Below are 25,731 nucleotides of genomic sequence, written 5' to 3'. Positions count from 1 at the left end.
CAAAACATATTATATTAGAAATATGTATCTTATTATGTGTATAAAATATATGTGTATCACGATATATATGTATCAAGATATTATACGAGACATAATATCATTGTTATTGTGATACAACAATATATGGCATGCCATACGCGAAACTCACTTATAATTTGTCCAAATGATATTTTATATCTCAAAGTTCTCTAGTAGATGTTTTTTTTAGCAACTATCAGTAGACTGATAAGGGGAATGTTACCCTATAGACATTAAGACCTCTCAAATGTTACAATAATAGCCAAAACAAACAAGATACGAAGCCGTATATATTACTTACTAGATATAAATAATGTCTATAAATTTTGTCGGGTTATTAACCAATTTTATGTTGTTGAGTTTTTGGCCTCCTTCATTAATGGTTTAACTTAGGTGGCTATCGTGCTTAACACATCTTCATGATGTATCAATGCCTTATAACGGCTAAAGGAAACTTAGAATGAATATTATCTCAAAAGAAAAAAATGTATTCTATTTTTCTTTTGGCCGAGCTTTCCTGTCCAAAGGAAACTTAAAATGAATATTATCTTTACTAACATATATTCCACCTCACTTTACACTCCACTTGCTTAAAAAAAACTTTACACTTCACTTACACTTGTTTATGTGGTAGGAGGTACTTGATTTTCTGCAAAGAATAATGGATGCAATGGGCCGTACTGTTCAATTTTATGTGGAAAACATACATGAAGGGCCTGAACGGCAGTGCACTGCTGCAGTCATGTGGCATCTTGGTAACATTTTCTCTTCTTTGACTAGGACCAATGCAGCTTATGTGTACCCTCACCCAAGGCCAGCCTTAGATATTCTACTCTATCAAGACAGTTTCCAGTAATAGCAAATAAACCTTCAAAGATCGGAAGGGACTAAAATTACATCTTTGAATTTGTATAATAGTGAGGAGCTCTATATAAGGTAGGTAATTAGATATAAAGTATCAATTTGTCTAATTTGCATTTTAGGTCTTCCGTCAAAGCTGACTTCATTTGACTGTTTAGCTTATCAGGTTAAGTACTACTATGTCATCAAGGGATTAAAAGAAAAATGCTAGGTAACAAAAAAAGTCCGATAAATGGTGGGCAGAAATTTTATGTGGCTTGTCACGATTGAGATTTTTGATGATTCGGGTCCATTGAACCAGGAATCACGGTATACCACGTAGAATTTCTGCACAAATCATGTCTAGGTTTTCTTGTTCTCCACTTAATATTTAATCAGACAATCATAAAATTCAACAAGAAATTTCGCCATACATTATGCTATGGTAAAATGTATAAATCATCTCTAGATATTTTTTCCATTAGGTTTACAGAGATGTAATTAACTGGAGAAGCGTACCTTGACCCGTAACTAATGGTTGATTTGATTGGGTTGATCTTCTACTTGGTTCTCTATTCCTTCTTTATCTCGTTTTGAGGAAGAGAACATAATTATAGAGAAATTAGAATGAGCTCAACGGGAGGACCATAACACATAAATAGTTGATCTTATTCTTCTATTCTAATGTGTGACTTAACTAGACTACATTGTGACTTAAATATGTCCTAATATAACCATACACATAACTCAACATACGTAAGCCCACATATGTTGGATTTTTTCAACATCTTTTCCTCTAAAGTTTACTAGAAGGTAAATATAAGATAACCAAACTTATGTTTTGTTAAACATGGACTTAATTGTTCGATGCAAAAATCATGTTTGGTTGTGTTTTTGTTCAATATTACTAATACAAATTATGTACATTAAACTTTTATTTTAACTTTAGGCCATATAATTATTATAGAATCGTTATTCACTAATTAGTAAATTAAACAGTATTGGAAATTACAACGACCCTTATTTTTATTATATAAATTTATCACAGTGAGTCAACAATTTGTTTGGGGCGACATTTTTGGTTGAACAAATTTAGGACTTTATGGCTATTGGTCCAACTTACCATAAGTCTTAATCTCTATATAATGTAGTTTATACTTATAGCCCTGGAGTCCTTGCCAGTATCTTCTAAATTTTATTTTATATAAAATTATGGAAGTGTTAGATACACAAAGAATTTCGACAAAAAAAGATGTGCAATTGATGTGGCGGTTGTGATATTCATCTCTCAACGACTCAGATTTAATCAAAATTTCAAAACACAATTGTCACATTAGCCTGACAACTTCTTTTGTCAAAATCATTTCTGATTTTAGCATTTCCCATAAAATTATCAACCACATTATTCATGGTATGAGGTAATACACATATTTCAGCTCTTCCAAGTTGCTTATTATTCGTCCTCTTTTCGGTTGACCTGTTTTAGATGATGATACTCATTCCATGAGAAATTTTTTTTTCTAGTCGTGAACATTGCAATTTATCATTGAAGTTGACGCAATGAGTATAGAATCTCAATTACCAAATATGATGAAAAAAAAACTAACATGTGCTATCAAATGAAAATTTTCGCCTGAGCTTTAGAAGAACGTAGACCGCCCATGGTGATATATTGAAATATATAAGCCTAAACCAAAGCAAAATGAGAAAAGATAATGAATATAACATGGTAACAAGTGTGAATGAGTTGAACTAGAAAGCCTAAACCAAGGCATGAAATTTAGTTCTTTTATGACAAATAATGTATACTAATATGGAAGTAGTGAAACTAGATGAGTAGCCGCCTGCCGATATTAAACAATTAATCCATAATTACATGTTATTGTAGAATGGGATGGACGAGTCATACCGTTTACAAATGGGTATAGTTATTTTGAATGCGTCCAAGAAGGTGAAGAGCTTCTCATAAGGTAATCTTATATCAATTCCTTTTTTACTATGGGGAACTTTATTCTTCTTGCATGGCCGCATGTATTGTTCAAACCACGTGTACGAAATGCTATTAGCTGGCGGGGACTATTAACATACTGTCCAATTCCCATTTCCATCTCTATCAAAACTTATTCATCCTTCGAATATCTCAAATTGGATCAAAACTGTCAAATTCATAAATTCCTTTGTTAGGGTTTTCAAATTCCTCTAATTCTCTGTAACTAGAACAACATTTGAAGTCAAATTCTTTAACGATTTCTACTCATTAAGATTTTGAAATTCTGGAATTGGTTCATTGATCCTCCATAATCTTCATCATCATCACCAAGTTCTTGTTTTATGTCCTTGAAACCGATGTAGATTCTTTAATTAAAGGAACTATTTTGAAATTTCTGTTATGGTGATCGATAGATACTGAAATTAGAAGCCCTAATAATAACTCCAAAATTATAACCAGTGACAGATAATTTAGATTCTGAAAAAGGGGAAGTAACAGACAGGAAGGATGGATCAAACACTTTATTTCCAAATAAAAGAAGGTGGGATTTTGAATAACAAATCTAAGAATGTGGAATGATAAAAATGAAGATAACCTTGTTGAGGTTTTAGAATCCAACCTAGGAATTTTTCTTTTTCATCTGATCATATATTGAAAAGGAAAACCAAATCTCTCTAGTCTATGCATTCAAAGATGATTAATTTTAGAGAGATCGAAATTAGGACCGCCTCACTAATAGTATTTCAGGTGGGTGTTTTTAGCCGCGCCTGTCGCACAAAACTAATAGTTAGTTCTTTTGTTCATTGTTAATAACATTGAATTTGGTAGCCTTATGATTCAAATCATGATGGACTAGAATCTAAATATACTTTCGACAAAAATGATTCCCTTAGATTTAACCAGCGTTAATCAATCACTTCTAGTATTTCCTTGCTTTCTTATTTTGCCATATTTTACCAAATGGGACATGTTTTTGTTTGAAGGTATTTAAATGATTCAGATTTGGGTTGAGAAAAACCTTACACATCCACGTTTATTTAGAATACAAGAGTATTACATTGGATGAAAACAAATAAAGAGGGATAACATGAGAAGTCCAGATTTCCACGTCGACCGCCATGAAAACCTAAATTTAAAGCATCCTTCTGCATAACAGTAAACAAGATCGATATATTCACCAAAAGAGATAAACAACACCAAATATGAAGCTCTTAAGTAACAATAAGTCAACTAAAAGAAACTTTATTAAGTTCTCAAAACTAAAACAAAGTCTCTAAATCATTGACACGTAGGCCGGACAAGAACAAATGAAAGAAATAACTGTCTAGGAGACGAAACTCCAAATAACTACCTACTGAAATAAAGAGCTGTTATGAAATTCTTCAAGGGTCAACTAAGACTTAAGCAGATGGAACTTCACGATTTCCTTAACTTGAAAAATAATAGGCTAGATTAGAACCCAACAAATAGATTTCCAAACACCTAGGACCTTAATAGACAGTTTCAAGATCTAGAAAGCCAACTAGATTTCTCCATAATATATAAAGGTGTTTATATCTATATGTGTATAAGCGATTGTGGCGGGAGAGGTACAAGAAAGAAACATTCAACAAGAAAATATAAGTGATATCGTAAGTCGGTGTCCATCATGTTGCATGAGAGTGTGTTCCGCAAGAGAACCCTTGTGTTAGCGCCGACCCCATACACTTCATACATAGGCTATGGCCCCAGTACGCCTTACCATGCTAACCTGTCGATCATCGCAATAAATAGCCGATAGAGAAGGTCGAACCAACCACCAGACTCATCAACTTTCCACCAACCCACCACATCACAACATCACACATACAAATCATTCATCATAGCAAACAATAAAAGCTTTTATGCTCGATCCATAACATATAATGAATTCACTAATTTAATAAGAATTTGACAATCAATCATATGTTAGGTGACCAAAACCTCATCGAATATTCTTCATGTCATTGTTGCATTTTACTCACCAAATTATGTATATTTATACACTAATCATGTTAACCAGTAAAAGTGGTATAGCTATGAAAGTTATACACGTTAGACACAATAAGTAGGTGGTTTATGTCATTGTTGTAGGTACATATTGTTATTTATCATCTCTATAATAAAACAGGTGGATGGGTGATGACTGGGACAAACACCTGGATAAATCCAGCAGTCCAATCCACATCAGAATTTGTATAAACCATTGGATTCAACAAAATCAGTGTCGTATTAGTGCATTAGCTACCACATTGGCCTTCCCCGGGTGGTATTGCAGTGTGAATTCATAGTCTTTCATCGGCAACCATCGACATTGGCGCACGGTCAATTCCTTTCGCGAGAAGAAGTATTTGGGGCTCTTATGGTCAGTGAACAGATCAAACTTTTCACCATACAAGTAATGTCTCTAAATCTTCAAAGCGAACACTATAGCTGCCAACTCTAAGTCGTGAGTTGGGTAGTTGTGCTCTTGCGGTCTTAACTACCTCGAAGCATAGTCAATAACCATATCACTCTGCATTAGAACAAAACCCAAACTCTAAATGGATGGTTAGTGTAAGTCACTAACCGAACACCACTCTCAAGAATGATCGAAATTGGTGCAGTAGTTAACTTCGTCTTCAGTTCTTGAAATGCCTGATCACACTCTATAGACCATCGAAACAGAACTTCCTTCTTAGTTAGGTTCGTCAAAGGCCCTGTAATACTCAAGAATCCCTTGGTAAACCCTCTCTAATATCCAGCCAAACCTAGAAAACTGCGAGCGTCTGTCGCTGATGTGGGTTGCTTCCAATGAAGCACTGCTTCGACCTTAGAAGGATCGACTGATACTCCAACGCTAGAAATATCATGACCCAAGAACTTTACTTTTTCTTGCCAACTCACACTTCTCGAACATGGCATATAACTGATGTTCCATCAGTCTCTAGTACAAGTCGTAAGTGATACTCATGATCGTCCTTAGGTTTGAAGTAGATAAGGATATCATCAATAAATACGGTGATAGACTTATCGAAGAAATCCCGAAACACCTGATTTATCACATCCATGAAAATCGCTAGAGCATTGGTCAAACCAAACGGCATAACCAAAACTCATAAGAACTGTATCGAGTCACAAATGCAATCTCAATTAGGAATATTCTCATGTCTAACCCGTAACGGGTGGTACCTGATGCACCCGAAAGGTTGCACACCCAAGCGGAGGTATCAAGTAGTAACCCGGCAAAACCAGGATCGGTCCAAGGATAGGAAGGTAACTTGTTTATCGGAGGGTCTCATTCACGGGCTTAAGTGTTACTAGCTAACTTAGACAAAAATAGAAAGAACAAAGATAAATGGGGGTTTTGATAGTTAGGAATGAAACGAAAATAAACAAAAGGGAAATAACTAAACTTAAACTATTAACTAAAGCTTATTGGGAGGCTAGGGTCTTATTCTACATATGAGAGAGGTCAAGGATTCGGGAATCCATCGAGATATACCTATGTAAATTCTTGCTTGGGTCAATTATTGAGTTTGAGTCATCTCGACTTTACATTAGATGCTTTAAGTGCTAGATATACCTAATGGTCATAACTAGTCAAAGGCTCATCATATTGCATTAAACATCGAGTCTAAAATCGGAAAGATCGCTTAAGAAGTAACTATGACATATGCTTGACATAAGACATGAAACAAGCTTAAACGATTAACCTCGTGAGATAGACATCAAATATACTCATCTAACCAATACAACCACATTCATAAGCATATCAAGATTTCATCATAATCCTCAACAAGAGGCTTAGCTACACATAGAGAGATTATTGCATTCAACCCCAAATGAGAGTGTAATCAGTGGTGTAGACATCGTGAGACAAGTAATTACACTCTCTATTTCTAATTTCTCTCTACCTAGGTTTATTAAGCAAGAACAAGTAGCAACCAAACTCTAGAACGATTAATAAACAAATTCAATCATATATAAAAGGAATCATTCACAAGCATACTCAAATTTAAGTTTAATAACATGAATCCCTCATATAAATTAATTTCTCTCTAGAATTCATCACATACAAGTAGCTAGCAACCCTAAAATCAAACAAGACTAAGCTAGATAATCAATTAAATCACCCCAAACAAGAACAAGAGGAAAATGAGTAAGAAAAACTCTTGGAGAACAAATGGAGTGAAAAATCTAAGCAAACCAAGCAAAGGAGCCAAAAGGGTTGCTTTCCGACCATTTTAGGTGTTGTCCCATGCCTTAGCAAGCTGCTGGTCGGCCAATGGAGCTGCTGTTCGGCCGTTGTAGCTGCTGGTCGGCCATTGTAGCTGCTGCCCCAGTGCTATAATTGTTGTCCAAGTGCCCCTTTTGCTCCCTTTATGGTGTTTTCCTTGCTATTTCTCTCTAGATCTAAGTTTCTCTCTCTAGATCTTCATGAAACCCAAAAGCCTAGCCTCCATTACATTTTCTCTCTCTAAAAATCAGCACATAAGGAAGAAGATGAAGTGTAGAGACCAAATTAGGGCATTAATTTCTATTTCCTACCCAAAAGACCACTTTGCCCTTCTTTAGTAGTTATAGTTACTCCTTTGTCTAGCTTGACTTCTTCAAGTTAGTTTGACTTATTCAATGACTCCATTTAATTTTAACTTGAATAATGGGTTCTATAACTTGACCAAAGGGTACAAATGACAATTTTGCCCTTGTCTCCTAACTTGCTCATTTCTTATGCTTTTCATCTCTAGTCTTCACCAAAGTGATAGTCATGTTCCAAAGACTTCATAGACTTTCTCAAATTATATTTTGACCCTCTTAGGTACAAATGACCATAATACCCTTGGTGAGTCTTTATCTCCTTACTTGCACCCTTTTGCTCCTAGACTTTAAGGACCTCTTCTTAGATCCTTTTAAGTGCTTTTGACTCTTCTAGGGTCTCCTTAGCTCATTTCCTTGCATAGTTCTTTTATGGTACCTTGTCATGAATATAAACATATCTTATTAGAATTGAAGCATAAAATGGACTAATTCATCTAAGTTAAGTTACCTAAATGTGATGCTTTCACATCACATCAAACATCCCCAAACTTAGGCTTTGCTTGTCCTCAAGCAAACAATAGAAAATTACACAATAAAGCAAAAAATCTAACTCACTTTCGGAGGAATTCCGGTTGCATTTAGCCTATGCAACAAGCCTTTAAACCCTTAGGTTACCCCTAAAGGACGTGTTTTGTCTCGTGAGGGTTTCCAGTGAGTACACCCACAAAGTTCTAGATTTCCAATGGATATAAGAGCTCAACTATCGATGCAAATAAGGTGATGATCAACAAGTGAGAGACTTAAATATGTCAAACATATGAATCAAACCGATAAATACAAAAGCATGCTAAGAGTCTCCTCACTAATAGTTTTATACTCAAATGCAAGTATCCTATCCTCATGAGCATCATCCAAGTCTAAAGTAACAAAATCTTGTTTCCTATCATAGCACATTTCGCCTCGACTTTGGGCTCACGGTTATACGCTCTTAAACATGAAATCACTCAAAAACGAATTATAATGGTTTACTCTCATATGTGAGCATGGAATAAAGTAAACTCAACATATACAAAAATTAAATGAGGATATCATGTTCTAAAACAAAATGATCTCTTAGGAATGGAAATAACCACTAACGGAATGGGGAAGCTCACTCACCCTTCTCACCCACTCTACCCTCTAATAATGCCTCCTAAGTGTAAACGGATACAAGTGATGGAATGGAAGATGATGAAATCCCGAGAATGTCGACGCCTTCAATGATAAAAGAACACTCAAACAACCTTTAACTTGACTTTTTGCACTGAATACTTTATTTATTCCAAACACTTACATAAACATTCAAAAGTTCACATGAACTTTTACACAAAAACAACTTTTTTTTTTTTTAAATTTTTTTTCTTTTTTCTTTTTCTTTTCACTTTTTTACACACATAACCAAACACCAAACACAAAAGTACAAACTAGTATTCTCAACAAATCACTTTTACTTTCACACTTTGCTTTCACATTCTTTCTTCTTTACTTTTCATGTCTTCATTCTCGGGAGTAGTATGATGAATGGATGGTGGAGTATCCGTTTCCAAAGTTGACACTATTATCGGGTTTCATGGACTACAAGAGTAAGGTTTATTCGCTATCCTGATGCCATTCCTAGTGGCTAAGGAAGTTGAGCTCATGAGATCGTCTAAGCTCTTCGGGAAGTTGCGAAGTTGAGTAGTTCTTCATTCTACTCGGAGTTAGCGCGGAAGAGTACACTCAAAAGCAATAGAAAGGCTCAGATATCTCAATGGGTTTAAGTCTCCACTAATGACTATTTTAGGTCACTTAGAAGTGTTCCTTCTTCCTTAAGATGATGCTCACATGATAGCACACGAACACTAAAGGACTTAACATTCATGAAAAGACTAAGAACATGCATAAGCTTCATCGAGAAAGAGTCATATGCATCAACATACCTAAGAAAACCACTAGAATCATACCAAATCTACCCAAAAATTTTCAAATTTGGTCAATTTGTTGAACACTCTTGTCTTTTGAAATATAAGGTCATGCATTGGTTGTGGTCAAACCCCCGCATCCCCAAACTTAAAACCAACATTGTCCTCAATGTTCTAAGTATACACTCACCAAAAGATAAAGAGGCATATCAATTTAAAGAGAAGAGTGGAGAGATATTACCATAACTGAAGGAGATAAAAGATGATACTACCAAGGCTCATGTATAAAGAGGTTCCAAGTTGATGCCAAGCTCGCGCCATCCCCAAACTTGGAACAAACTACGCCTTAGAAGTAAAACATATAAGAAATGCTTCTAAAATATCCAAAAACATAAGGAGAATGAAGCACATAAAAGACATGACCATATAAAGGTCTACCACTAACGCGGGTATACACGATTGCATTGAGCTATGCAATTAGCCTTTGATTCTCTTGTTTTCACACAAAAGCACGAGTTGTGTCTCGCGGAGGGTTTCCAGAGATGTTACCCACAAACATCAGGGGCCATCTTAATCGGCTAACAATCATAAAGTAACAAACGGAAGATTTGGAGGTCAACCCAAAGAAAGCTATATACAAATGGTAATCGTCTCAAAAATGTGTACAATCTAAGAAGTGCACGGGAGACGAAAAATGAAAAGAAGCCATCCCCAAACTTAGTGGATGCACGGTCCACTAAGTTAGCATAAATGCTAGGGGCGACGACTAAAAAGTCGTCAAAAGGATCGACATAGAAGTGAAGTGAGAGGAAGTCACTTGAAGGCAAATAATCAAACTCAAGCTTAGTGGATAAAACATCCACTAAGTCCCTAGACATGCTAAGGAAGACGTCCGAAGTGTCCCAGAAGGGGTCAACAACCGAGTCTGAGATCATGTGGAAGGTCGAACTAAACTCTAAGGGTAAAGCAATATGCTCGGGGACCAAGTCAAGGTCCGTGGTTTCCTTAGGTAAATAATCCAACAAGCTATCCATTATCTCGCTAACTACTATGTCATCGACGTCCTTAAAGGCATCTAAAGCCTCAAAGTTGGTTACAACACCATTCCTTCCTAATCTGGCATCTAAGACTGCCTCCTCACAAGTATCAAAAATTGGAAAGTTCATAATAGTTTCATCCCCAAACTTGCTCATAAAGCCCTCATCCTGAACATCAAGGTCTACTGTAGTCCTATCATGGTGAGATGATGAAGGTCGGGAGAGTGAGCAATAAGGGTCATCGGTCAGTTCATACTCCAAAGGTATATCAGGAGCTTCTTCGACATTTAACTTAATACTAGAGTTAGGTGTATTACCCTCACCATCATTCATAGTCTCCTCTTGAGTTTGGGGTGCACAAACCCCTTCCTCGTCGATGATAGGCTCCGACTCGATTCTATCAACAATGTTGAGAATCCCTTCCATGATCTCTTTTATATCTCGATTGAATCTAGTTTAATACTCTAAAATTGTTTGGAGAGTATCTTCTGACATTTCCTCGTAATAAGGCACATGAGTATAACTAGACGAAGACTCTCGCGGAACACGGATCATGGGACAATACTTGGTCAAATGGTCTAAGCTCGCACAAATAGCACAAACCGAGTTAATGGTCTCCAAAGTCCTTTATTCACTACCTTCATGTATATACATAGACTCGACTCTTTGAGTGAAATCATCGAGTCGGGAATTGTCATCACTGAGTGAACCGTTCATATATGCTTGTCGATAGTCACGAAGACTTCGACGTGGTCGATCAATACTAATACGGTCATCATTTAATGACAAATCCATGCATGAAGGTGTGTTCATCCCAAATTCTTGTCGGTAGTCTCGAAGACTTTTACGGGGTTGATTCCCCTTATGCTCATAATCCCTAAAACTATATTCATGACGAGTCTGACCGACTCCATACATCCGTCGATATTCACCCATGGTTATCCTAGGTCGGTCAGGCTCAACTCGCCTATTCCTATCACTAGTCGGAACATTCCTATGTAAATTTGAGTAGTCCTGATGACTTGTAGATGGTCGACTAGTGTTGGAAAGGGTTCGCATAAGGTCATTCTCATCAAATGACCAACTTGCCATGATCTCACAATGTTCAAGGATACTAACACACCATCACAAAATGGGAGCTAACACTTAAAGAACTAAACAATCACACACAAGTATAAAGGATGAGATAGAATACGATACTATCGAGTGCTCCTCTCGTTTCGTTCGCCTCTTTGTTTAACTTCTCGATTCCTTCGTTTTCCTTCACCTTTATGTCACTTTTGGCTTTTTTCTATATAACTGTACCTAAAGAAAAGAAATGAAATTAAGAAACTACAAAAACAAATAAAATAAAAACGCCTAAGAAGCAAATAACACTAAACTAATGAACAAAACAAACAACCGATATCGAAACTACTAAACCTATCCCCGGCAGCGGCGCCAAAAACTTGATGCACCCGAAAGGTTGCACACCCAAGCGGAGGTATCAAGTACTAACCCGGCAAAACCAGGATCGATCCAAGGATAGGAAAGTAACTTGTTTATCGGAGGGTCTCGTTCACGGGTTTAAGTGTTACTAGCTAACTTAGACAAAAATAGAAAGAACAAAGATAAATGGGGGTTTTGATAGGTAGGCATGAATCGAAAATAAACAAAAGGGAAATAACTAAACTTAAACTATTAACTAAAGCTTATTGGGAGGCTAGGGTCTTATTCTTGCTTGGGTCAATTATTGAGTTTGAGTCATCTCGACTTTACATTAGATGCTCTAAGTGCTAGATATACCTAATGGTCATAACTAGTCAAAGGGTCATCATATTCCATTAAACATCGAGTCTAAAATCGGAAAGATTGCTTAAGAAGTAACTATGACATATGTTTGACATAAGACATGAAACAAGCTTAAACGATTAACCTCGTGAGAGAGACATCAAACATACTCATCTAACCAATACAACCACATACATAAGCATATCAAGATTTCATCATAATCCTCAACAAGAGGCTTAGCAACACATAGAGAGATTATTGCATTCAACCCCAAATGAGAGTGTAATGAATGGTGTAGACATCGTAAGACAAGTAATACACTATCTCTATTTCTAATTTCTCTCTACCTAGGTTTCTTAAGCAAGAACAAGTAGCAATCAAAGTCTAGAAAGATTAATAAACAAATTCAATCATGTATAAAAGGAATCATTCACAAGCATACTCAAATTTAAGTTTAATAACATGAATCCCTCATATAATCAATTAAATCACCCCAAACAAGAACAAGAGGAAAATGAGTAAGAAAAACCCTTGGAGAACAAATGGAGTGAAAAATCTAAGCAAACCAAGCAAAGGAGCCAAAAGGGTTGCTCTCCGGCCATTTTAGGTGTTGTCCCATGCCTTAGCAAGCTGCTGGTCGGCCAATGGAGCTGCTGGTCGGCCGTTGTACCTGCTGTCGGCCATTGTAGCTGCTGCCCCGGTGCTATAATTGTTGTCCAAGTGCCCCTTTTGCTCCCTTTTTGGTGTTTTCCTTGATATTTCTCTCTAGATCTAAGTTTCTCTCTCTTAGATCTTCATGAAACCCAAAACCCTAGCCTCCATTACATTTTTCTCTCTGAAAATCAGCACATAAGGAAGAAGATGAAGTGTAGAGACCAAGTTAGGGCATTAATTTCTATTTCGTACCCAAAAGACCACTTTGCCCTTCTTTAGTAGTTATAGTTACTCCTTTGTCTAGCTTGACTTCTTCAAGTTAGTTTGACTTATTCAATGACTCCATTTAATTTTAACTTGAATAATGGGTTCTATAACTTGACCAAAGGGTACAAATGATAATTTTGCCCTTGTCTCCTAACTTGCTCATTTCTTATGCTTTTCATCTCTAGTCTTCACCGAAGTGACAATCACGTTCCAAAGACTTCATAGACTTTCTCAAATTATATTTTGACACTCTTAGGTGCAAATGATCATAATACCCTTGGTGAGTCTTTATCTCCTCAGTTGCACCCTTTTGCTCCTAGACTTTAAGGACCTCTTCTTAGATTCTTTTAAGTGCTTTTGACTCTTCTAGGGTCTCCTTAGCTCATTTCCTTGCATAGTTCTTTTATGGTACCTTGTCATGAGTATAAACATATCTTATTAGAATTGAAGCATAAAATGGACTAAATCATCTAAGTTAAGTGACCTAAATGTGATGCTTTCACATCACATCAGTACCCTGATCTCAAGTCAATCTTCAAAAACCACTTTGATCCTATCAGTTAATCGAATAAATTATCGATCTTAGGTAAAGGATACTTATTCCTCACAATAACCTTAGTCAACTCCCTGTAATGTTACACACCCGCATTGACTTGTCTTTCTTCTAAACAAAGAGAACATGCACACCGCATGGGGAGCTGCTCTGGCTAATGAAACCCTGGTCAAGTAACCGTTGAATCTGCTCCTTAAGCTCATGTAGTTCAACTGGGGCCATTCGATAGTGAGTTCGAGTTATCAGTGTAATACCTGGTTCTAACTCTATGCAGAAGTCAACCTCTCTGTGTGGTGGCAACCTTGGTATATTGTTGAACACCCCATGGTACTCAGAGACCACGTCAATTATCTCTAGCGTCTTATCCACTACCGGACGCTCTATCAGTTCCACGTTACCCAAGTGCATTTCTCTCATCTTTCTCGTCAGTCCAGGCACAACAAACACTTCACCTGAAAGAGAAGATGTGATTGTCTTGGAAAAATAGTCCACAATTGCATGATATAAAGAAAGCCAATCCATACCCAGGATGACATCATACTATACTAATTGGAGTACAAAGAGGTCTGAAGAAAACTCTTGTTCACCTAACTTAATAATCCACCCCTAACAAATATGGCCTATCACTGTAGACTCACCCTAAGGTGATGACACAATAAAAGGGCTCACACGTCGATCTAACACTATAAGCAAGGCACAAATGAAAGAAGATGAAATAAAGGTACCCATGGCACCAGGATCAAATAATACTCTTCTGAAGTTACTATGAATAAGAAAAGTACCTTCAACCACCTCAGCAGGTGCTCCATCATCTCTAGGAAATATGACATTCAACTATAGTTGTTGACCACGTCCCTGTAACCTCCCTTGCTGATTACGATCATGTTGATTTCCCTGATTACCAGTCTGTGACCCACTCTTCTTATGACAACCAGCTGCTCTATGACCCTGCTAATGACTATTGTAGCAAGTTCCTTGGAAAATCTTCTATCTCCCCCAGTTTCCATTCAGTGGTTTTGGTTGTCCAGTACTTGCTACCACTGCTCTATCATCTCGATCTGTGTGAGGCCTCTTGCCATCACGCTGCGCATGATAGCGAACACTTCGACTCTTACAACCATTTGTTGATGTTACCATTCCATTTCTGAACATGTCTCGTCTCTCCCTTGGGACTCTTCTGCTTTCTCATTTCTTGAATACAATCATCTTGTGCCTTAGCCCATTTCACCACTTTCCTATAAGTGTCAAAGTTGCCCAATGATCTATCTTGCAATGTTAGGGCGCAACCCATTCACAAACCTCTCAATCATATCATGTTTGTAGGGAGCAAGTCACTTGCAAACAATGTAAGTCGACTAAACTCCTGCTCATACTATGAGACTATCTGATTATCTCACTGCTTCAAATTCTGAAAATCTCTCGATACTTACTGTTGTGTTGAATAGGGAAAGTAAATCGTCTTGAATAACTCCTTAAACTATGGCCACGTCAAATTCATAGGATCTACTAACCAAGCCTCTGTATCCCACCACGAAGTTGCATTTCCTTACAACTGAAACACTGTCATTCTCTGCTTATAAACCTCTGAGCACTCGAGATTCTGCAAAAGTTATCCATCTTCTGACACCATCTGTGTACTCTTATAGGTCCTGCAGTTCCATCAAATACAGGTGACCAATCTTCTTGAAATGGTGATAATACTTCACCCAAGTCGTATCAATCGGTGGCCTCTGATTCGGAATAAGACCTCTCATTTCCCTTGCTGGATTCTGTGTCTGAGCTTATTCCTTCATTCTAGGCTCCGCTGCAATGTTAATCAAATTTTGCAATGCAACTGCATCAATGGTCACCTTTGCCCCTCCATTCATGTTTTGAATGGGAGTTGGATTACTCCCAGCTTGAGTCGTTGCACCCATAGTTCCTACGGATCCTCTTTCCTCAGCGGAGACTCTCCGACCTACCCCCTGCCTGCACTTTGGCTTGCACCTCGACCTCGAACTCGGATGCGAGCACTACGATTCCCCTACCAATAGCTCCTTCTACGTCCATCAACCTAACGAAAAAATTATAGGAAAAGAAAACTAAATGAAACAACACACAAAAATCTAAGAAAGACTAAAGTGCCCCTACTGCTTCTAACTATCTTAAGCCCTAGACACAACCCCTAGGATTTATGAACCTAGAGATTTGATACCACTTTGAAACGCTGCAAGTCTAGACTTCCACGTCACCCGCCATGAAAACATAAATTTAAAGCTTTCTTCCGTAGAACAGTAAACAAAATCGATCTAGTCACCAAATGATTTTAATTTCACCAAATAGGAAGCTCTTAAGTAACAATTAATCAACTAAAAGAAACTTTATTAAGTTCTCAAAACTAAAATGAAGTCTTTAAATCATCGACACGTAGGTCGGACAAGAACAAATGAAAAAAAGTAACTATCCACGAGATGAAACTCCGAATAACTACATACAGAAATAAAGAACTGCTACGAAATTCTTCAAGGGATAACTAAGACTCAAGCAGATGGCACTTTTCACGATTTGTTTGACCTAAAAAATAATAGGCTAGGTTAGAACCCAACAAGTAGATTTCTAAATTCCTAGGACCTTAATAGACGATTTCTAAATTTATCAAGTCGACTAGATTTTTCCATAATATAGAAAGTTGTCTATATCTATATATATATAAGCGATTGTGGCGGGAGATGTACATGCAAAAATCATTCAACAAGCAAACATAAGTGATATAGTAAGTTGGTGTCCATCCAGGAAAGTCAGATCCGTCATTCGAACCCTCTCATGACCCACGTTGCATGAGAGTGTGGTCCACAAGGCCACCCTCATCTTAGCACCGACTTCATATGCTCCATACCTAGGCTATACCTCTGTACGCCTTACCATGTGAACTTGTCGGTCATCGCAACAAACATCCGGTAGAGAGGGTCGAAACCAACCACCAGACTCGTCAACTTTCCACCAACCCACCACATCACAACATCACGCATACAAATGATTTATCATAGAAAAAAATAAAGCGCTCATGCTCAATCAATAACATATAATTAATTCATTAATTTAACAAAAACTCGACAATCAATCATGTATTAGGTGAACCAAAACCTCATCGAATAATCTTCATGTTATTGTTGCATTTTACTCACCAAATTATGTATATTTATACGCGAATCATGTTAACTAGTAAGAGTGATCTAGTTATGAAAGCATACACCTTAGACCTAATAAGAAGGTGGTGTATGTTGTTATTGCAAGTATTTATAGTTGCTGAAAAATTGCTATATATCACGTAAATATGAGTCTGGATGTATATAATGTATAACCACTATCCTCAAAGTTTGAGGAAGTCAAAATATCAATCATCAAGACTATGTTCTTCCTAAATAAGTCTCGAATTATGATCCAAAGTGACCATACTTTTCGATTTTATAAAGTATTTAACGAATGTGACTTATTGGGTATCTATGTTATAATCTCTAACTCTAGTTTAAATTATATGCAGTTTTGGGTTCATGAATACTCTCTAATCCTTTGATTTTATTATGAAAGAGGCTATTCAAGTTATGGGAAAGTAGAAACCTACCTAGAATTGAGGGAAAAATAAGCTCTAAGCGAAGAACCAACCTAGCAATTCACCAAATTGCTAGGTTCCCTTCTTCCTCTTCTTCCTCTTCTTCATGTTGGCCTTTATCTCTCTAGAACAACCCCACACTTTCTGTCACTAGAATCACACAGCTGCACTAGAGAAAAGAAAAACAACAACAATGAAAGTAGGGCTTTAGTGGGTATTCACGGTGGTTGTAATACCCATGAGGGTTTGGTTGCTAAAGGCACCCCAACTATTACTCAAGGGGGTAACATAACATAAATATAGAAACAACCCTAATTCTAGTATATCCAATAGGCTTGTATATTGGAGTTATGTATGAGGTGGGACACATGTATGAGAAGATTTAGACGGTTACCCTTATTACCCTATTGCAAAATGAACGGAGGATTAAACCGAAAGTTCAATTTGGGAAAAACTCGATGAGACGATTCTTTGGCACATTCTTCATTAAGGAAATCATGAAATTAGTTGATGAACACGCTTGTGTTTGGTGAAAATAACCAAGTAACTTTATAACAGTAGTAACACGCAAAATATCAAAATCACACTGGATTCAAAGCCATTAAAAATATGGAATCAAACTGGATTCGAAGAGCTTCTGCACTTAGAGAGTTTAATCAAAAAATTCAGAGGCTCACGAAAATAAGATGAGATGACTAATTTGTGAAAACAAATAAAACAAAATCACCTACGGGAGGTGACAACTTTGTACTCCAAACGACGATAAATGATGACAGTCAATGTTATTGATCGACAACAAAGAAGACCAAAATAACCACTTTGGGTTTCTTATCGTTCATGCACCAATAATAAATTAACTTTGAAATTACTTAATCAACAATTTAACTCTCAAAACATACATATAACTCATTAAGATTGAAGATCCGCACCCCATTATAAATAATTCGTCCATCATCATTATATAGTCCATGCACATCGAAGGAGACTAAAAAGTAGAAGAACTAGTTTCTTTTGAGTTAAGGTCGCTTATTGGAGGTTGACAGGCGACTGCTGTTTGCAAGAGAAGAATGATGAGGGTGCGAGAGGGAGGGAAAAAAAGAAAAAGTAGGCAATAAATGCCCTAAAAAAAAAGGAGAAGGGAATCGCCTGCAACCACACTTCGTCAACACTTTTTGACCGAGTCTTACGTGAAAATCACATTGCCTCTAACAAGTATGAACATTGGCCATAAAACTTACCTTTTCGTGTATTCAGTATCGTCTTAGTGAGTATTCAATAAGAGAGGATGCCACAAATTTGACCACCTCGTTGAAAACTTGCTTGAGGATTCCACAAATTGTTCAATAAGGGAGTTTTCAATGTGGTGATCCAAAAACATGAGGAAACGGTATGTTGACCACATTGATTTTGAACAACCATTGAGACTTTCGGTTTAGGTCGTGTAACGTAAGTTGTTAGATCTGGACATTCACTTATTCCAAAGTGACTCAAAACTAACTTGTCAACATCACCATTTAGTCCTTATCTTAACAAAACTTGATTTAGTTTTAACCATTTTCGTTCAAACTTTAAACGAGAATATCTCATTTATTCAGAACTGTATTTGTGCTAATTTAGCTTGAAATTGAAGAGTTCGACGAGCCGAATGCAATGTTGAAATCTATTTTAGCTTTGGACTCCACATATCCGATACACTAAATCGACAATGTTTTTTTTTTTCTTGTAGAGGATTACTTTCTTATGAAGAATAGGTTATTTAGACCGAAGTGTAACATTTGGATTTTAGACCGGTTGAATAAATCGGACATATAAGAAAATGTGTTGTGTTAGTGCAGTTTGAAATAATTCTATCAGTAAAATTCATACAATATAAAGTCTACTGTTATCTCCAGGAAAATAAAAGGGGTCGAAGAGCTACCGGTGAAACCAGGCGACCTACTTCTGGTATTTCTTATTCTCTGATTAGGCCTCTCTGTACTTTTCCAATTAAATGGCTAGCCTAACATGTGTTTATCCTTGTATATTTTTTTCATCTATGTCTTAATTATTCATATTTTCGTCACAAATGACATTTTTAGCCTAACATGTGTCTAACCTTGTTGAATGACATGCATTACGTGTTCTTGTTAATCGCATCAAGTGCCGAATTAATTGTGGATGCTTAAATCAAACACTTGGGTAGTGTTTGTTTCCTCTCCAAGTAAAATTTGCATTCTGATTCGAAATCTTAATTTACGATAAGAGTTCTAATAAAAATTTAGGTAGTGTATAATTAGGCATATATGTTGGGAATTACATGTATCTAATACATATCCTAATCATGTTACTAGTGTTGTAAGCGGAATCTCAATCATCATATGATTATCACTATGTTGTCGAGGATCATATACATGAACTAATCAATGAACTAGAAGAAAGAAGAATACCTGGATTCGCTTTCCCACGAACTAAATCTCAACCAGTATTCAAAAGATATAGAGCTTCAAGTGTAGCTCCTCTACTTGAGACACCGAATGTATAACTTGAACACCCTCTTTTCAGTCAGCTAGGACCTTCTTGAAGGTTGAGATGAAGAACTCCTTCTAGACTTGATAGATAGATTGGGAATTTTTTCTCTAAAATCTTCTCTCTCCAATAGTTGTGTGAAGAGAGGGATGTCCTTCTGAGAAATTTCCATACCTCTTCTGAACTCTAAATTGGTCCTTATATAGGCATTACCTTAGTAGAGCCCTACTCAAATAAGGAATCCTAAAAGTCCCTCAGAAAAGATAAGCACAAAAGGGTTTTATTTATCTGGGACCCTTTAGTGTGTCCGGCCACAACAACCCCTTATGGGCTTGTTTTGGACGGCCCACTTCTCATATATGGCTGGCCAGGGGAATCCCTATAAGGGATTCCCTTCCTGGCCCAAAAAGTGTGCTTTTACCTTTTCGATCTTCTCTTTTGAGCCCGATTCTTTTCTATCTTTTAAGTATTATCAGACTGGATCATATCCATCGATATACTAGTTCCCATTAGTTTATTCTCACTGTTCAAGTTACCATTCTTATGTGTAACCCGTTGTAAGATCCGGTCTATGTTAGCCGTGGATAACCGAAGTGATCCAACAATCGTAAGCGGCTTCTAGCTAAGCATTACGACTCTTAATTGAACCGGATTGATTGATCTTCCAAGTAAGGTCATCATTATCCTATAAGCAAAATTGTACGCATTTCCATCTTGGTCAAAGGACACTCCTTTGGAAGGTTATACCTTCAGACCTTTAGGATATATTTCTATCATGAAGGTCATACCTTCAGACTTAGAATATATCTCCTTCAATATAGACCCGACCCAATAAGGATTGGGTCTCCACCATGTAGCCATACACGTCTGACCTAACCATTTCCACCTCATGTAACGATCCCATGCAGTCAAGAGAAGATTGAGGTGGTTAAGGATAAACTTCCAATATTGTTTGTTGTTATCTTTAGATTTAGATTTACCCTAATTCAATGTACCTATATATACAACACTTGGTACATCAATTATATACAAGAACAATTATTTACATCTCTCTCTTGGTCACCATCTCTGTTTACATTTCTCTCTCTCGCTCTCCAAATATCTCTATTGATCCTAGAACTATCCAAGTTCCAGGACTTCACAAGGTATAAGAGCTTAGAATTTTTTTAAACGTAAAACAATGTCTTCCACAGATGATGTCAACTTTGTTCCCGTTGTTGTTCAGTCTCCAAACCGACCTTTCCCAATGAACTCCATTCTTGGGAACGATGCAACGATTTGGTTGCTAGTTGGATCATTTACTCTGTTGACCCTAGTATCCGTTCATCAATCCTCTATGATGACAATGTCGCCAATATTTGGCGTAATGTATATGATCGGTTTCATTAAACCAATGCTCCAAAAGTATTTCAACTTAAGAGGGCTATCTCTTCCCTCAAACAAGATACGTTTGATGTGTCCACCTATTTTACTCATCTAAAGTCACTATAAGATGAGTTATAATCATTAAAGGAATGAATGTGAAGTACATCTTGAAGAAAAAACAAAGAATCAAAATAGATGAAGCCAACATGGTGAATCCTATAACGAGTACCATCCGACAACCGGTCGAAGAGGTTTGGTGGGGCAAGTGTATAAGTCGAAAAAAGGAAAATAAGCGAACATATACTTTTTGATACGCCGGAATCAACGATCCAAGGATGAGAAAATTGGGACATACTTGTTAAATTGCTGGGGGAAATGAGCGGCCTATAGATGGAATGCACCTCCGATTCTTGAAGAAGGGACAGAAGATGACGGTATTAAGCCACACACATCGAGGTGGCTAAAGGCACCTCCAATTCTTGTTGGACCGCGACAGCAACAGTGGTGGGCTTGGGTTTTCGATTTGAATCAGTGTACCCATTAAGTTAATAACAGGTAGCCCTAACGTGACCATGAAGCCCACGGTGTCACAAAAGGGGCGCGCCCGTTTGGAACGCGACTTATCAACCCTGTCGGGTCGAGGTGGACGGTTCGGCCGAGACAGAGGGAGGTGGTCGTGATGTCCGATAGCAAGAGTTGCGGATTCTGTAGTGGTTGGGTTGTCAAGTATAATATTCTATTAGATTTCCTCCTGCTTGACAAGGCCATGAATCTTCAGAATAATGGATAAAGATCAATTATAGATATCTGACTACGGATTGCTAAAAAAATAGTCATGAAGACCTTGAAGAAATATCGTAGCTCTTTCTTGATTAGAGCGATCAATGAGAGATTTTCAGAGATTACATATGCAAGGCATGAAAGTAGCTTTATTAACCATTTAATAATTGATTAATCTCTATTGGGATTTGTAGTTAAATTCTCTTAATATCTTCTAAAATCTAACCCTATAAATAATGTTAAATATTCGTAACGAAAAATACAACCTAAAAATGAATTTTTGTTTCGATATTCTCCTTTTTTCCTTGTAAGAGGATATTTAAGGTTATTCACTAGAGGTTTGTATAAGGATTTGTTTCTCACAGATGTGTGATTATTAATCTTAGAAGGTAGACACAAGAAAATCGCAGTTGCATCTGCATATTATTGGTGGAGTAAAATCTACAATAACGGGCATTGCCTTGTGCACGATTCGATCATAATTCTGATAGTGCCCATATTTTCTTCAGTCTTTTCAGTATAACTCACACATTTCACCCTCTCCCACTTCTCAGCCTACTTGTTCTTAAACAAATTGACCGGATGTTAATTTTTCTGCACATTTTTTTTTATCATTTAACAATATCATTATTTTGGAAGCAATTTAAAACTCATGTCACAAAAGTAAAAAAGAGCTTTTGTTGAAGAGTATCTCATCCGCATAATTTTATGAATTGAATATCCATTGGAGCTATACACATAAGACAATTACAATTTTTTTTGTGAATCCGAGATGCTCTTGAAGTCCAATGTATTTCAACAAAAAAAAAAAAAAAAAAAAAAGTCCAATGTGTCTTCTTCTAACTTTTCCTACATTACAACACAAATATTGGAAGTACTATTGGGGTCTTAAGTTATTCCTAAACACACCCCCTACGGTCAAATCTTGCGGATGATTCATTTGGAAGGGGGCTACTATCCGAAAATTTAATTATATCAGAAGTTCTCACTTTATTAATAATTTTTTGAGGGATTGGGCCATTGGTCCAAAAAGGGGGTCAAAATGAAAATTTCACCCAAAGTTGCCTAAAAATGAAAGGGAGGTCCAAAGTGTCAGTTTGGGGATCAAAATTACGTAAATGGCCCTTAGAAAATAAAGTATTTACCGTTCATGCCATCGAAAATTACAAAATTGCCATCGAAAATTCTCGGGAAATGATTTTTTTTTCTGAAAATTATTTTATTTACTGGAAATTTGAAATTTTCGTGAAATTATTTTATTTACTGGAAATTACAAAATTTGAAAATTTGGGCGGGAAATTATTTTATTTACTGGAAATTTTTTTCTGTACTAGACATTTTTGCTGGGCGGGAATTTGAAATTTCGTAAAAAAATTTGAAAATTTGGGCGGGAATTTGAAATTTCGTTTGAAAATTTCAAAACTTCGAAAAAAAAAAAATTTGTGACCGGGAAATTATTTTATTTACTGGAAATTTTTTTTTGTACTAGACACTTTTGCTGGGCGGGAATTTAAAATTTTCAAAAAAATTTCAAAATTTGCCCGGAAATTTAAAATTTTCAAAAAAATTTGAAATTTCGTAAAAAAATTTGGGCGGGAATTTAAAATTTCGTTTGAAAATTTCAAAACTTCGAAAAAAAAAATTTGTGACCGGGAAATTATTTTATTTACTGGAAATTTTTTTCTGTACTAGACACTTTTACTGGGCGGGAATTTAAAATTTTCAAAAAAAATTCAAAATTTGCCCGAGAATTTAAAATTTTCAAAAAAATTTGAAATTTTGGCCGGGAATTTGAAATTTCGTTTAAAAATTTGAAAATTTCAAAAAATTTGAAAATTGGAATTTTTTGTGTAAGGGAAATTATTTTATTTACCGGGAAGAGATGGTTTGCTGGGCGGGAATTTGAAATTTCGTTTGAAAATTTCAAATTTTCAAAAAATTTTGAAACTTTGAATTTTTCGTATACTGGTAAATTATTTTATTTACCAGACATATTTTTTTTTCAGGAAAACGTCAGCATGTCCCGTCCAAGGGCAAGAGGAGAATAAAAAAAAATCTGACATTTGGACCTGCAACTAATTTTTGGGCAAGAGTGGATTTTTTTTGGGTTTACCCCCCAGATTTTGGACTGTTGACTCAAAAATCCTAATTTTTTTCTTTCCGAAGCTTATAATCCAGTGTACCAAATATGGAAAATAGTAATCTGTCAATAAAAAAATGGCCTTGATTACGTAGTGTTGTACTTCTGGACCAACTTTGGTATCAGCTATGTGCACATGCAGGAGTCCTTAGATTCTTGGTATATATCACTTTTGTCAATTACATACTAAGCTCAATCATAACATTTGTGGATCTTGGTTTTTAGTTGTTTTATGTAATCTAATTAACTTATCTTAAAATTTCAAAATTGTAGAACATGTTGAGAGCTGTGACTGCTGTATTTGATAGTCTCCCTGCAACAGCAAAAGGTGTGTATCATTTATCTTTGGGATAAATTACATAAATTTCTTCACATTGTTTAGACAGGATGTCCTGAAGGTGCCCTCGTAATATAATGCTAATGGTTTTCGTGCGAATTACTCTCCAACCTAGGCTGCCTCCAAGAGGCGAGAACAGTTCAAAATATGGCCAATAGTGTCTAAGATATTATTATTTCCTCTAAATACTAAAGACTTCCATGTATTGGTGAAAAATCAAAACCATGTTGTTTCTTATGATTAATATTCCGCAATCATTACGAGGTATGATGAAAATTGATTTTATCGTAGTGCTAAGAGTCAAATAATGCATTCGATGAATGTCTTCTTAGAAGAATTAGTATTTTATTTCAATTTAGAAAAAAATCTATATGCCTGCAAAACTTAAGTAAAGTAGTCAGGTAGCTGGGATAATATATTTCCATCAAACAATTAACCTATGTTTCATGCATGTGGTGTAGAGACTGATGGATTGAGGTTTGTTGTGTCCAGGGTTTTTGTCGAAGTCACCTGATATTCAACATGCCATGCAAATGTTCCTGAATGTGCTTCGCGACGATCACCATGTCTAAACCTGCAGATGTCTGGTCAGCTACTTGTTATGTTGTTTCCAAAATAATACTTACTAAATTTGAAGGGTGTAATTCAAGAAAAAAATCAAAAAGAAGTTTATGTATGAGAGACAGTATCATAATAAAGCATGCCAATAAACTATTGGTTGTCCAGGTAATTTTAGTTCCACTTTGAAAACTTATTGGTCACTACATCAATATTTGGTGGGGGTGGAAATCTATCATTATTGATTTGTGTTTAAAGAGTATAGATACAACAAATGCAGGAATAAAATGGTGTTTGAAGACTCTTAGGAGGACCTTAAAGTTCTTTGTATGTTATTTTAAGGCCCAAGATATCATAGTGCCGTCAGTTCTAGTATTTATTCAATTCGTGATATATTCACCTCATGTAATAAATGTAATGAATCTTGAAGTCCTATGTCAAGAACAAAATCTTAAGTTAATCCAATATTTACCCTGGTCACATGGGTATCTATAGGTTAAGATTGGTATTGGCTAATACCAGTGTTTAGCACATATTCAGTTAACTATTAGGATTTTTTTTTTTGATAATGAGCCTCCACAGTAATAATATTCAATAATATGAGAATAAAAGGTTCCATCTAGTGAGAAAATGAGAACCTTATTTATTAATGATCAGAAATTACATTTATATAGAGGAGTTTGTTAGAGATCAGTTAGATCTTGTTAGAGTTAGTTAGGAGTTAGTTGGGTTGTTAGGGACTTATAATCAAGTGTGACAGGCCACACCAAATATATTACAACGCACCTGTACTTAACCCATTAAACTCACACTCGACTTACACTCCTTATACACTATCTTTACACTTAT

At 36.3% G+C, this 25,731-nt stretch overlaps 1 protein-coding gene across 1 annotated transcript in view; it reads left to right on the top strand.

The window, feature by feature from the left end:
- The window catches only part of LOC147537896 (uncharacterized), a 29,711-nt gene extending 4,351 nt beyond the window's left edge, over window positions 1-25,360 (top strand). Inside the window, exons 2-6 of the mRNA XM_086642413.1 lie at window positions 653-773; window positions 2,747-2,828; window positions 19,090-19,141; window positions 24,261-24,315; window positions 24,817-25,360. Coding sequence (XP_086498539.1) covers window positions 653-773; window positions 2,747-2,828; window positions 19,090-19,141; window positions 24,261-24,315; window positions 24,817-24,896 — 390 coding nt within the window. The 3' untranslated portion in view covers window positions 24,897-25,360. The remainder of the gene's footprint in view (window positions 1-652; window positions 774-2,746; window positions 2,829-19,089; window positions 19,142-24,260; window positions 24,316-24,816) is intronic.
- Window positions 25,361-25,731: the final 371 nt, after the last annotated feature.

Source organism: Eschscholzia californica, unplaced genomic scaffold (genome assembly GCF_041429995.1).
Source record: "Eschscholzia californica isolate CP2 unplaced genomic scaffold, dmEscCali1.0.p SCAF_5, whole genome shotgun sequence".
Classification (NCBI taxonomy): Eukaryota; Viridiplantae; Streptophyta; class Magnoliopsida; order Ranunculales; family Papaveraceae; genus Eschscholzia; species Eschscholzia californica.
This window is presented reverse-complemented; position numbering and strand designations above follow the sequence as displayed.